The sequence below is a fragment of the Argentina silus genome, assembly GCF_951799395.1.
Source record: "Argentina silus genome assembly, chromosome: 3".
Lineage (NCBI taxonomy): Eukaryota > Metazoa > Chordata > Actinopteri > Argentiniformes > Argentinidae > Argentina > Argentina silus.
In genome coordinates this window covers 4,388,023-4,400,368 of record NC_139657.1, presented here as the reverse complement: position 1 = coordinate 4,400,368, position 12,346 = coordinate 4,388,023, and the positions used below count along the sequence as shown (strand labels likewise).

At 42.4% G+C, this 12,346-nt stretch overlaps 2 protein-coding genes across 8 annotated transcripts in view; one reads left to right on the top strand and one right to left on the bottom strand.

The window, feature by feature from the left end:
* Positions 1–5,008, top strand: part of tjp1b (tight junction protein 1b) — a 36,095-nt gene extending 31,087 nt beyond the window's left edge. For 5 of the 7 annotated variants that reach the window (XM_083666244.1, XM_083666238.1, XM_083666239.1 and 2 more), the window contains 4 exons: positions 893–1,370; positions 1,905–2,122; positions 2,562–2,705; positions 3,254–5,008. In XM_083666244.1, coding sequence (XP_083522370.1) covers positions 893–1,370; positions 1,905–2,122; positions 2,562–2,705; positions 3,254–3,348 — 935 coding nt within the window. In that variant the 3' untranslated portion in view covers positions 3,349–5,008. The remainder of the gene's footprint in view (positions 1–892; positions 1,371–1,904; positions 2,123–2,561; positions 2,706–3,253) is intronic. The other 2 variants (XM_083666243.1, XM_083666242.1) reach the window with 2 other exon arrangements.
* Positions 5,009–5,890: 882 nt separating this feature from the next.
* Positions 5,891–12,346, bottom strand: slc27a2 (solute carrier family 27 member 2; the record flags this gene model as incomplete). Its single annotated transcript, XM_083665764.1, has 10 exons — positions 5,891–6,395; positions 6,569–6,699; positions 6,917–7,014; positions 7,335–7,533; positions 7,926–8,016; positions 9,686–9,880; positions 10,290–10,414; positions 10,692–10,850; positions 10,974–11,183; positions 11,872–12,346. 10 exons carry the CDS (start codon positions 12,344–12,346, stop codon positions 6,219–6,221), a joined length of 1,860 nt encoding a protein of 619 aa, XP_083521890.1. The 3' UTR covers positions 5,891–6,218.

The following is a 12,346-nucleotide window of genomic DNA, read 5'->3' as shown; positions in this document are numbered from 1 at the left end:
CCCCTGGTCCTGGCATAGATTACTTTTTCTTATGATGACCGATGGATAGATGATTCACTCACTTAGACAAATGTATTTGTTGTAAGTCGCTTTGGATAAATGGGTCTGCTAAATGGCATAAATGTAAATGTAATAGCTGGTACATGTGATAAGCAATGGTGGCTGCACACTTGGGCCTAGTTGGGCCTACGCCCACCCACTTTGCTCACTGGCCCGCCCAAAAATGTTGCATTTATCATAATTGATAGTAACGTAATTAGCCTACACTTGCAATGAATTGTAAGTCATTGTTCTTTTTAATGTATTGTTGTAGCATTGCCTGTACAGAATATCAAACATCTGCATTGATTACAATTCTCATTTCTGATGAGAGATCTTTGTTCTTTGATTCATAGCCTAACATCTATGAGCTATAACGTCGGTCTAGGATAGGCTAAAGTCATTTATAAACCAACATTATCTAGACCAAAAAATATAGACATTTTTGGCTCACCCACGAATGTGTCTGACCTGGCCAATATTCAAATCCTGGCGCAACTACTGGAAATAAGATGAATCTGAATGTGTTAGTCATTGAGGTTCAACTAAGGGTGAATTACTCTCAGTATAAATATGATGTCAAATTATATTACAGTTTGTAAGCTTTAGTCTAGTAGAGTTCACTTGGTATCCACAGCTGTACACTTAACAAGCGCTCACTGTGAATGTGTTAGTCATTGAGGTCAAACTGAGGGTGAATTCTCAATATGACCATGATGCGAGATTATGTTATGAGTTATGAGAATTCACTCGGGATCTACTTGTAGCTACTAAAAGCATTTGCGCGTGCAGTAGTGTGTTTGAGCTGAGGCTGTTTGGAGGTGCTCATATCCGTCTCCCTGTGTGTCTCCAGTGAACTCGCTGGCCGACCCCCTCAGCTCCCCCAACCCCAAGCCTGAGGTGGCGGGCCTGAGGCCTCCTAACTGGGACGACTCCGCCCAAGGGAACTACCTTCCCCCGCGGGGCCTCCCCGAGAAGTCCCCCGTCAACGGCACTGACGCGCCCCCCAAAACGCTGGGCGGCCCCACCCCCCAAAGCTACAACCGCTACGTCCCCAAGCCTTACACCAGCTCGGCCCGGCCCTTCGAGCGCAAGTTCGAGAGCCCCAAGTTCAACCACAACCTGCTTCCGAACGAGACACAGCCTAAGGCAGACCTCATCAGCAAGCCCAGCGTGGTCAACAACAACAGTAGCAGCATCAGTAAACCCCAGCTCTCCCCCCAGCCCCTGGACCACGACAGCGGCCTGGACACCTTCACACGCACCATGGACAACAGGCCCAAGTACCAGCACAACAATGTCAACGCCATCCCCAAGGCCATCCCTGTCAGGTAGGGAGGGGGAGGGGGAGGGGGGGGGGGGAAGAGACCCACAGCTTAGAATAATTACACATGTACGAGTAGAGTTCTGAGACTAGTAGAGTACTAATTAAACACAGCTAAGACCTCCTCCTAGGGACCTTACTGCAGGCTCTGGTCTGTTCCTGTATCCTCTATGAATTATGTGTTGCTCCTAGCTGAGCCCCTCCCCCTACCCCCTCTGCTCTCCCCCCTCTGCTCTCCCCCCTCCGCTCTCCACTCTCCCCCCTCCGCTCTCCACTCTCCCCCCTCCGCTCTCCACTCTCCCCCCTCCCCCCTCCGCTCTCCCCTCTCCACTCTCCCCCCTTTGCTCTCCCCCCTCCGCTCTCCCCCCTTCACTCTCCACTCTCCCCCCTCCGCTCTCCCCCCTTCACTCTCCACTCTCCCCCCTCCGCTCTCCCCCCTTCACTCTCCACTCTCCCCCCTTCGCTCTCCGCTCTCCCCTCCTCCACTCTCCCCCCTCTGCGTTTTGACTGATGACTCTAACCGCGCTCCTTTGTCCCTTAGCCCCGGTGCGCTGGAGGATGACGATGAGGATGAAGGGCACACGGTGGTGGCCACAGCCCGAGGGATCTTCAACTGTAACGGAGGGGTCCTGAGCTCCATCGAGACGGGCGTCAGCATCATCATCCCCCAGGGGGCCATCCCCGACAGCGTGGAGCAGGAGATCTACTTCAAGGTGTGCCGGGACAACAGCATCCTGCCCCCCCTCGACAAGGAGAAAGGTCTGTACGTCTCACGCCCCCAGTGCGCCTCAACCTGGGGGAATGGATTCCAAACGGAGGCTGAATTACTTTGAATTCCGTCCTATCAAACATTTTCTTTTTATGTCAGCACTTTTTACTCCACATAATTTGTAAGGATGTTCTGACTGAGGTTGTCAAGTTTAAAACGTAGAGGTTGACTCTTGTTTTTTTGGGGAACAATTACAGTATATATTATTATACTCAATATAAGGTGACATATATGCAGTACATACACAGAGTAAACGGGGAGAAACAAAACAAATGTGTATATATAAAGAAAACATAATAAAAAATAAATAAATAAATAAAAAACCAAAGACTCTTGTTGATACCAATGTAGTAACTGTTGTGATGTGATGCCTGCTGCCCAGTGGCCAGTATTCCTCACCCTGTCCTCTTCCTCAACGTGTCCATGCAGGAGAAACACTACTCAGCCCTCTGGTGATGTGTGGGCCTCACGGCCTCAAGTTCCTGAAGCCCGTGGAGCTGCGCTTACCTCACTGTGCGTCTATGACCCCTGACGGTTGGTCTTTTGCTCTAAAATCCTCCGACTCCTCGTCGGGTACGCTGTCCTCTCTCTGTCCTTTTGGGGGTCTTTTGGGGGTCTTTTGGATGATTAATGGTGTAATGATGTAATGAGGGTCACTGGGGAGAGATTTCGCTTGCTCATCTTCCACTTAAGTCATCTCATCTCCTCCTGGTTTCCACATTCCAATCATTTCCACTACATGTATTTGCTTTTAGGGGATTTTGCTAATACTTTTTTTGTCTCTTTCAACATATTCAACGTTCACATACTTGTTTGTATCAGTAGTTGGATGAGGAATTAGTCAAGTGTTAATTTACATATTGCCAATACATTTTAAAGGCTTATGTTTATAGCTGAAAATGTATACAGAACATGGGCAATAGTTCATAATACCAATTATTTTAGGCAGTAGTGTTAAGATGTTATGTTATTAATCATATCCTGTATTTACATTACGTTATAAACATGTACATTTACATTTCAATTTTAGAATATCAACAATGAAATGATGATTTAGTTATTTACAGTATATGCAGTTAATTAAGCCCTTTAAACACTGGACCTATTTTTAAATCCTCCAGGTGACCCCAAAACCTGGCAGAACAAATCTCTCCCAGGAGACCCCAACTACCTGGTGGGCGCCAACTGCGTGTCTGTGCTCATCGACCACTTCTGAAGAGGGCAACAGCTGGTCTGTTACTGAATGTGAAAATCAGGGGACAGCCGTTGCCCCCCCCCCTGTGCCCCCCTCTTCCACAGCGGAGGCACAGTCTGAACTTGATTCTCTCACATTGTTTACTGTGCCCAAACAAACCCAAGGAGTGGGAGGAGCCCAGCATCCCCAGTGCTGTGCTCTTTGTTCTTTAATTTTTGTTGGTGCTTTAAGGCTTGCAAAAAATGAAACTAAAAACAAAATATATAAAAATGGAACTGTTGTTGGAATGCATGACCAGTGCCACAGACTGAATAATCTCGTTTTGACATTTTTAGCCAATTTTAAAAAAAGAAAATAATAATAATAATAATAAAGTCTGAGCAAGTGCAAGAAAAAGGAGAATTTTTTTAACAAAAAAAAATTCATTGTGTATTGCAATGGGAATTTTACTTATGCACTCACAAACAGAAAAGTTGGTATATGCAAAACTTTTTTGTTTGCGAGGTCTGTGGTCATGAAGGATCTCTGAGGACTTGGGAAATGCTGAGACCAACCAACTAATGAAGGAGGATGGGAGATGTACTGTAGGCATCACGAAGATATTAAAAACAATAAAATACTGTATGAAGAATGAAGGTCAAGTTAATGGCATTGTGAATGCCCCTGTTTGTCAAATGGGCTCTCTCTATGTTAAGAATTGATCATTTGTAGCTATGTTTTACCGTAGATAAATGTACTGACTTGATTTTACAAACTCCTGCTGTCTAGAGATCTATGCATGTGCTTTGACTCAGGTTCAGAAGCCTGCTACTACTAAGTTCAACACACAAAATGCCCATCTTACACTGCAAGCAGTGATGCCTTATCTGCATATTAACTTTTCAGTAAAACTTAAAAACATCAGATCTTTTAAGTTGCAGCGATCAATTATGGAAGAAATAAAAAGTTGTCTGCATTTTAACCCATTAGCTATACCAGTGAACTTGGATTTAGCACACAAGAATAATTGAGGCTGATGAAAAGGTATGCTTTCTTTTACTGCTATGCATATGAAGTCCGAGGAAATACAAAAACACTAGAAAATGTTTAAATTGTGGCTGTACATAATGCTAGCATATGGCCTTGGTTCTCTGTAAATGAACTTTTGTACATCTTTGTTATTTTGTATAAAAGAGAAAAAAATGTTTCTTAAAAAAGAAAAAGCGATTACATTGGTTATGTTTGTATTCTGGTTATACCCCTGAGCCTTGGAACTGACCTAAGCAGTAATAAATCCAACTTTTCTACCAACATATACACACTACTTAAAGGCATTTTTAACAGTCAGAAAACTTTTTATTCTTATTTACAAAATAGAAAAGTGCTTGGTTTAAATAATTTTAAAAGATCTGTACTCCAGAGGGGTCTGCTTTGAAGAGTGGTCCCTTCATTTCTTTGTGATACTGGATGCTGTATTGTGTGCCCTGAAATGTATTTTTGTACTAATAGACAATTTATTATGGCACATCAGCATTATTTTCTTTTGATATGATAACACTGCTTCAATCCAACACTACTTTCTTTTCCTGTGTGGCTGACATTCTTTTTATTTATTTTGTTTTTTCGTTAAATGTTTTTTTTCCTTTGCAACACATTTCTAAGTATACCACTGTATTAATAAATAAAATCATTTTTAAAGTAACGATTGGTTTACTGTCATTGATTTCTACCGTCACTGATTCTGCGACCTAACTTCAGTTGATGATGGTGAAACAGGAGTGTCAGTTAGTGAGAAGGGGTGAGGTAAAAGGCAAAAGGGTCAAAGGTATGTCTTGCACAACAGGTATCAGAGTCCTTTCACAGCTATCAATCATAGGGACACAATCCACTGGCACTGACAGGATTAGTTTTTCAATCATCTACAAATCACATTGCAATATTATTCCTGTGTCTCCAAGCCTCGGCATGTGTGTAAACAGTTCGTGTACTGTAGATCACTGGAGGCTGGTGGAGGTAGAAATTGAAGGACGGGCTCATTGTAACGCATGGAATGGATGAATGGAATCAGGAATGTTATCAAACGTGTGTTTGATACAATTCCTCGCTCCATTCCATGCATTACAATGGGCCCATCCTCCAACTTCTACCTCTACAAGCCTCCCCCTGCTGACGGTTTGTAGTGCTAGGAATAGTCCAGTGTAATCAGAGCGGGTCCCAATGACCCCACTAGGGTCCAAAGGGACACACCAATCACCACAGCTTAATGGCCAGATGTAGCTGGGAGCAGTTGTCAAAATCAAATCAAGTGCGTCAAAAGGTTGTTTGACTGAAGTTGGGAAAAAAAGCCGGTGAGCGGGGGTTTGGAGGGGTAATATTTGACATGCAATTGTTCCTTTACTTGTGTGCTTATATGTGTTGGATAAAGGTTGCTGATTAAAGGCCCCCATTAATAATTTTGAATTTTTTTAACTGATATATCACATCCTATATAGTACTGTATGGGAAGTGAAGACATGAAAAACAGTATGGTTCACAAAAGCTTTATTTACCTTGTGAAATATACTATACTTAAAACTGTGAAGTGTATTATTTATTACCGTACTGTAGTACTGTAAGTAACGTAGTACCTTGGCACCCTCCATTTAACTTCTAAAATATATATAAGCGTAACAATGTACAGTTTTATGATAACAAACAAAATATTACATCTGAAACATGATCATATTATGTTACAAAATCAAGTCTATCCCTGAGATTAGTTTAAAAATGCTACTGGTTAATCACATTATTACAGTATTATCATTCCCTGTTTTACAACACATCAAAAATTCCAGACATTTCGTCCACATGCAGCATTAAATGCATTTTAAAAGAAATTACCATTTACCCTATACTTAAATTCCATTCCGACTCTATAACTTGATTTCCCTTGAATATATTGAGGTGTAAATCTCTTCTGTGAGTGGCACATATGTCTTCTTATCTGGATCAAGGAAGTACAAAGGATCTTGGATTCCCGCCGGGTTGAACCCCTCCTCCACCAACTTCACTTTCTTCATTTTAAACGTTCCAGTCAGTTCCAAGGAGTCCTAAAAAGAAGAGTATATGTCAAGATAATATTGATCTCTAACTTGACGGCTGTGGGTGTTACAGGACCAGCACTCCGGTATGAATTATAGATACTTATTGATTATTTATAAGGTTAGACATCATATATACACTAATCAAACATGACAACAAACTGACAGGAAGCTCAGTGTACCTGTATTCTTATGAAGCGCGGCCTTGCGTAAGCTGGGAGGTAGGCTGCTACTTGTTTGAAGGTGCCGACACAGTCAAGCTCTTCCCCTTCTTTCAATGTGATGGTAGCCATTCCAATCCTCCCCTCATGACCTAGAGACAAACACTTCAGACTCAGGCACAGGCTAATGACATTAACCTCAGTTGATCTCAATTCAGCCTGCAGTTTGATAGCTGTAGATTAATTTACTGCACAACACAAACTTAACACACGAGCCATTTGCAAATGTGTACTTGTTTCTCATGAGAACACAAATGTTTGGCCATACTGTAATGTATGTACTGTAATGTAAGACCATACTGTATTTACCTTCAACTTTGACACCATACACGTTTGCCTCTGCGATGCAGTCCACCATTGTTAGAATATCTGCCACTTCAGTTGTGGCGACATTCTCTCCTTTCCACCTGAAAATAGAGAAGATCACTGACATTCTATTCGATCACAGATCATTACTAACGACAACCAATTATTTATTTATTTTTATATGTTTTTAGGGCATTTCTGCTTTATTGGGATAGAGACAGTAGAGATTGACAGGAAGGATGGGAGGGAGAGAAAGGAGGGATGACATGCAAGATAGGTCGGGGGTCGCAATCGAACCAGGAACCTTGCGATTATGTGGTATGTGCATTAAGTGTGCTACGCCACTTAGCGCCCCGACAACAAATTATAAATAAATAAATAATTGAAACCTTGAGGATGAGGTCAAAGTGTAATATCCTACCTGAAAGTGTCACCAACTCGATCCTGGAAGTATATAAAGTTATCCTGATCAATCCGCAGCAGGTCCCCAGTGTTGAAGTACAGATCGCCTTTCTGTAAGACGTCCCGTAGCCTCTTCTTCTCAGTCTGCTGTCGGTTCCCGGCATACCCGATGAACGGAGAAAATTTGGTTATCTTTCCAACCAGAAGTCCTGTCTCACCTTAAAGAAGAAGAAAGAAAAAAAAATCTGTGTGATAAATGTTTTTCCTATTGTGACACTTTGAATGACAATATTTACATTACATTTATTATTTAATAAATGTATATATTTATTTATGGCATTTAGCAGACGCCTTTATCCAGAGCGACTTAAGTAAGTGAATCATCTATCCAACAGATATCATAAGACAGAGTAATCAATGCTCACACCAGGGGCCATTGGCAGTTTACATTAGAGTGGCAACTAAGCTTTGATTATCATAGCAGTTGATTAACTCACTGAGAGTGTCTGAAACAAGACTGCTCACATTTTCTATCTGTAGGTCGGGAGACGCAGAGTCTAAAAAGGAAAAAGGTTCACCAGCACCATAAGACAACTGATACCTGACTGACCTTTGGCTGCCTCGATGCACAGACCCTTGGAGTTCCTCACAGGCTCCTCTTTCTCGATGTCGAATTTGATCACAGTATAGGGGAACATTCTCTGAGGAAGAAAGATTATGAAGGTTTATATTCATTTGGGCAATATCGATTGTTTTTCCTCTTAGAGAGATATACATTGTTTTTTAACTACCATTAAGGACACCCAGGTCATGGCCTTTGTATTTGGTGATGTCATAGACATACATATTCCATATTATATCTGTATTCCTTTATTTCATATGTGAATTACATCATCGGTATACGCTATGAAAGTCTATAGTCCGACTATGCAGAATATAGGCCTAGGTAAACATAACTTGAAATACTCACACTGTCATTTTTGGGGACAAGCAGCAACGTTAACTACGATTGCTAGAGGAGAGTTGAAGCAGTTGCTAGCAGTAGGCTAAAAACAAGTCAATGACTAAGTATTGACTTTAAATATTACACTTGAAAACTTTGTTAACTCTGGTGCAAAACGTCCACAGTCAGTTCAGCGTGACTGCACCAACAGAAAGACAGGAGTTAATCTGTTACCTTTAATATGTACCTGGCACACTTAACCACACTTAACCACACTTAACCATGGGGCGAAATACAACCACATGTAACATTATTAACCTTGGGGCAAAACAGTCCACAAAGGATGGGACTAGACATGTTTACCCATAATTATCTACTAGTCAGCCCTTAATTATCTACCAGTCTGGCCTGTCTCCAAAAGTGACAAGTGTCACCTGTTACTGTATGTGTATACATTCTGCAGTTCATGGTGGGACTTGCGAGTTTGTGATCAAAAACCGTTTGTTTTTCTCTCTCTCTCTCCTGCGGTTTCACCTGCCCACAAATAGAACTTGAAAAACTTGTTTTCATCTAAAGTGCCGTGCTTCAGGCGAGGTCTCAATAACACATTGGCACTTTCTCCACAAATTTCCCCGCCAGTGAAAGTAGGCGATATAGTGTTACATTTCAGGGTTTTAAACCATGTTTTGGTCGGCTATTGGAGCATGTAGGCTACACGCTTGTGTGCGCAAATAGGGGCGCGGAGTGTGGGAAGACAGCGAGGGAGAAAGACGCTCAAGTGTCACGAAAAAAGATGAATTAATTATTATTATATTATTTTTTTTATATATGTTTTTAGGGCATTTCTGCTTTATTGGGATAGAGACAGTAGAGATTGACAGGACGGATGGGTGAGAGAGAGGAGGGATGACATGCAGGATATGTCGATGGCCGGAATCGAACCAGGGACCTTACGATGATGAGGTATGCGCCTTAGTGTGCTACACCACTGAACGCATCACGATGAATGAATTATGATCAAATCCATCAAATGATTCATGCTCTTGTGATATAAATGAATTGCATTGTGACAGCGTGTTAATTTTGGGGGAAGGGTATTATCGAAGTTGCCCAAATAAAAGCAAATTTGCCAAAAAATAAATACATCTAAGATCCATTCATTGCATGTAGTTGAGAGTGCACCAAAATGCAGTTTCGAGCTGTTGAGCTGGGGAAAAAAATCTCCTGGGGAAGGATTCCTCCTGAACCCTTACATGGGCTGTGCATGACCTCAGTAAAACATCGACCCTGGTTACGGTCCTGAGTGTTCTTTTCTCAAATTATTTCTGATTAATATCTCTTCAGGCAGCATCTTGACTGTCCCTCCTAAAGACATAGAAATGTAATGGATTATCTAAACCCAGACTATAACCACATTCGACACCTACCCTGTGGAGAACGTTGGCTCGCCCCACTACGCCGATCTTACTGGTGTAGTTGACAAAGCCGATGTTGCTCTCAGTGGCAGCGTACAGCTCCCTGACACCAATGTCACCAAACCGATTCAGGAACTCTGTCCAGATGTCCGCCCGGACTCCATTGCCTATGGCAATCCTCACTTTGTGGTCCTTTTCGTTGTCTTTCTGAAAACAGAGGAGAAGATCGATTAGGGGAATTAACTTCAGCTCAACGGACACAGCGGGTGGTCAAAGCAGAGCAATTACTGTAGATGGCACTGAGGCGTTTCCACAGCTTTTTCACACATAAAGAACAGTTCCAATTTAACTTTGCTCGGTCATCTGGAGTTGCGACCACATTACAAAGGCAATACGATGGATGGATAAAATGTAACTAAAAGAAAAAAAACTACAGTCCCACACAGAGTAACCATATTGGAATTATGGACTGCCACGTTTGTCACATGCTCTGTGTAACATCAGAGGAGAAGATCGATTAGGGGAATTAACTAGATGAGGTTGAAGACATGCATCAGTTTCAATGATTCTCAGAACAGTAGTGTGTGACTTAACTAGATGAGGTTGAATGTAATACCTTGGGTGAGTTGCAAAGGTAGCGCATGGTTTCACCAATGTACTGCATCACTGTTACATTGTGCTTCCTGCAGTCCTCCCAGAACTGAGAGGCAGAAAACTTTCTTCTCAGGACAACTGTTATGCCTAATAGGAGAGAATATTAATTAATAGAACATTAATTTACAATACTTGTTGTACAACACACAATACATATTGGAATAACCTAAAGTAAATATTGCAAAAGAATGTGTGTGTGTGTGTGTGTGTGTGTGTGTGTGTGTGTGTGTGTGTGTGTGTGTGTGTGTGTGTGTGTGTGTGTGTGTGTGCACAAGTGAACCTCAACTGTGTGTAATGGCTTTATTCAGCAAGACACTCAAGCTGACAGAAAAAGGAATGTCTTAATCTTTCACAAGACTCATACCCCTCTCGATTGCACCAGTCAGTCCGATGAGGAATCCAGCACTGTGATACAGCGGCAGGTTGATGTAGAACACATCCTCTGATGTCACTCCTGAGACCGCTTGGAGAAAGGATGCGGCCCAGACCCTCTCGTGAGTTACCAGGGCTGCTTTAGGAAGACCTTTACGGAAACAGGACAGTGGTTCATTTATGACAATATAAATCACCCTCTCAAGCGTTGAGAGAACAGCCCCTGTTCTCTCTAGTGACGTGGCTGTGGTTTGGGCTGTGCATATAGGCTTACCTGTGGTCCCAGAGGTGTAAATGTACAGAGCGGGGCTCTTTATGGTGACATTCGACCTGAGGTCAAGCGACAGAGGCTCGTCTGAGGCCTCTGCGATCTTGTCTGAGATCGCGGTGATGCCCTCAGTACTGCAGTCCTCTGACAGGAGGTACACAGAGATACCCTTCTCTCTCAACACAGGCAGAATCTCCTCCACTGCGTCCCTCAGCTCTGCAAAAACAGATGGGGTTTCAGATAAGCTTGGGTCAGTATTAGAATTCTCAATACCAGTAATACTTTTAATACCTTTTAGCAGATTTTCAACATGACTCGAACTTATAGCAAATCTACTCCGTCTGGCCATCGTTACCAGCCCGAAAGTCAGATGGATGACCTCCTCTACCCCTTGCCCTCAGACAAGAGTTATTGATCATGCCTTGTGATGCTGCATGATTAATAACTCTCTCTTAATAATGGCAAAATACAGGTGGAGACGGTATGGACGGTATTGACAGAAATATACGCTAAAAGCTTAAATACCTTATTCACCTGGTAATACCTTATACCTGCCCAACCCTAGTTTCAGCTCCTGTGATGTATGCACGTGACTCGTGGTGGCCTAGCCCACATACGTACAGTTGTGAGGTCGGCTTGGGCTAATGGTGGCCTACACAATATTACCCATCCTTCGTATGCATAGTGCAGGTTCATGTATTAGATTAGAACTGTAACTCTTGATGCACCTTCATGTGAAATGTTAGAAACCTGTTCAGAACACAAATTAAATGCAGCCTAAGTAAATTATGAAACTTCTTGCTAAGGCAAAAGATCACATTTAGTTATATATCTTTTTATTATTATTATTTTTAACACAAAACATATTGAAACATCTATTGTAACTCAAAAGACCAAATCTTACCTGCAGCCGCAATGAGAACCTTGGCTCCGCAACACGAGAAACAGTGTAGCAGGGATTTTGACCGTATGTTGAAATTCAGGAGCGCTGCAGGACAACCCAGTTTAGAAAGGCCCAACCATGTCCATGCAAAGCAGGGCTCATTCCCCAAGAACAGGGCGACAGCGTCCCCCTCTTTCAAGCAGGCGTGGGTCCTTAGTGCTCGAGCAACTTTGTTACTCTGTTTGTCAGCCTCGATGTAAGAGTGCGCTTTGCCCTCGAAATGCACGAACGTTTTATTGGGATGTTTCTTCACTGAGTCCAAAAAGCAGTCCAAAATGCTGTAGAAGGGTTTTTTCTTTTTATATTTTTGCATTCTTATTCCAAGTCCAACAAGTCTTAACAAATACGAACAGTCTTGGCCAAAGTATGGAAATAACGTTTTCAAAATGATGGGTAAAATAGCCAATCCGGCTAAAATAGTAAACCACATGTACAT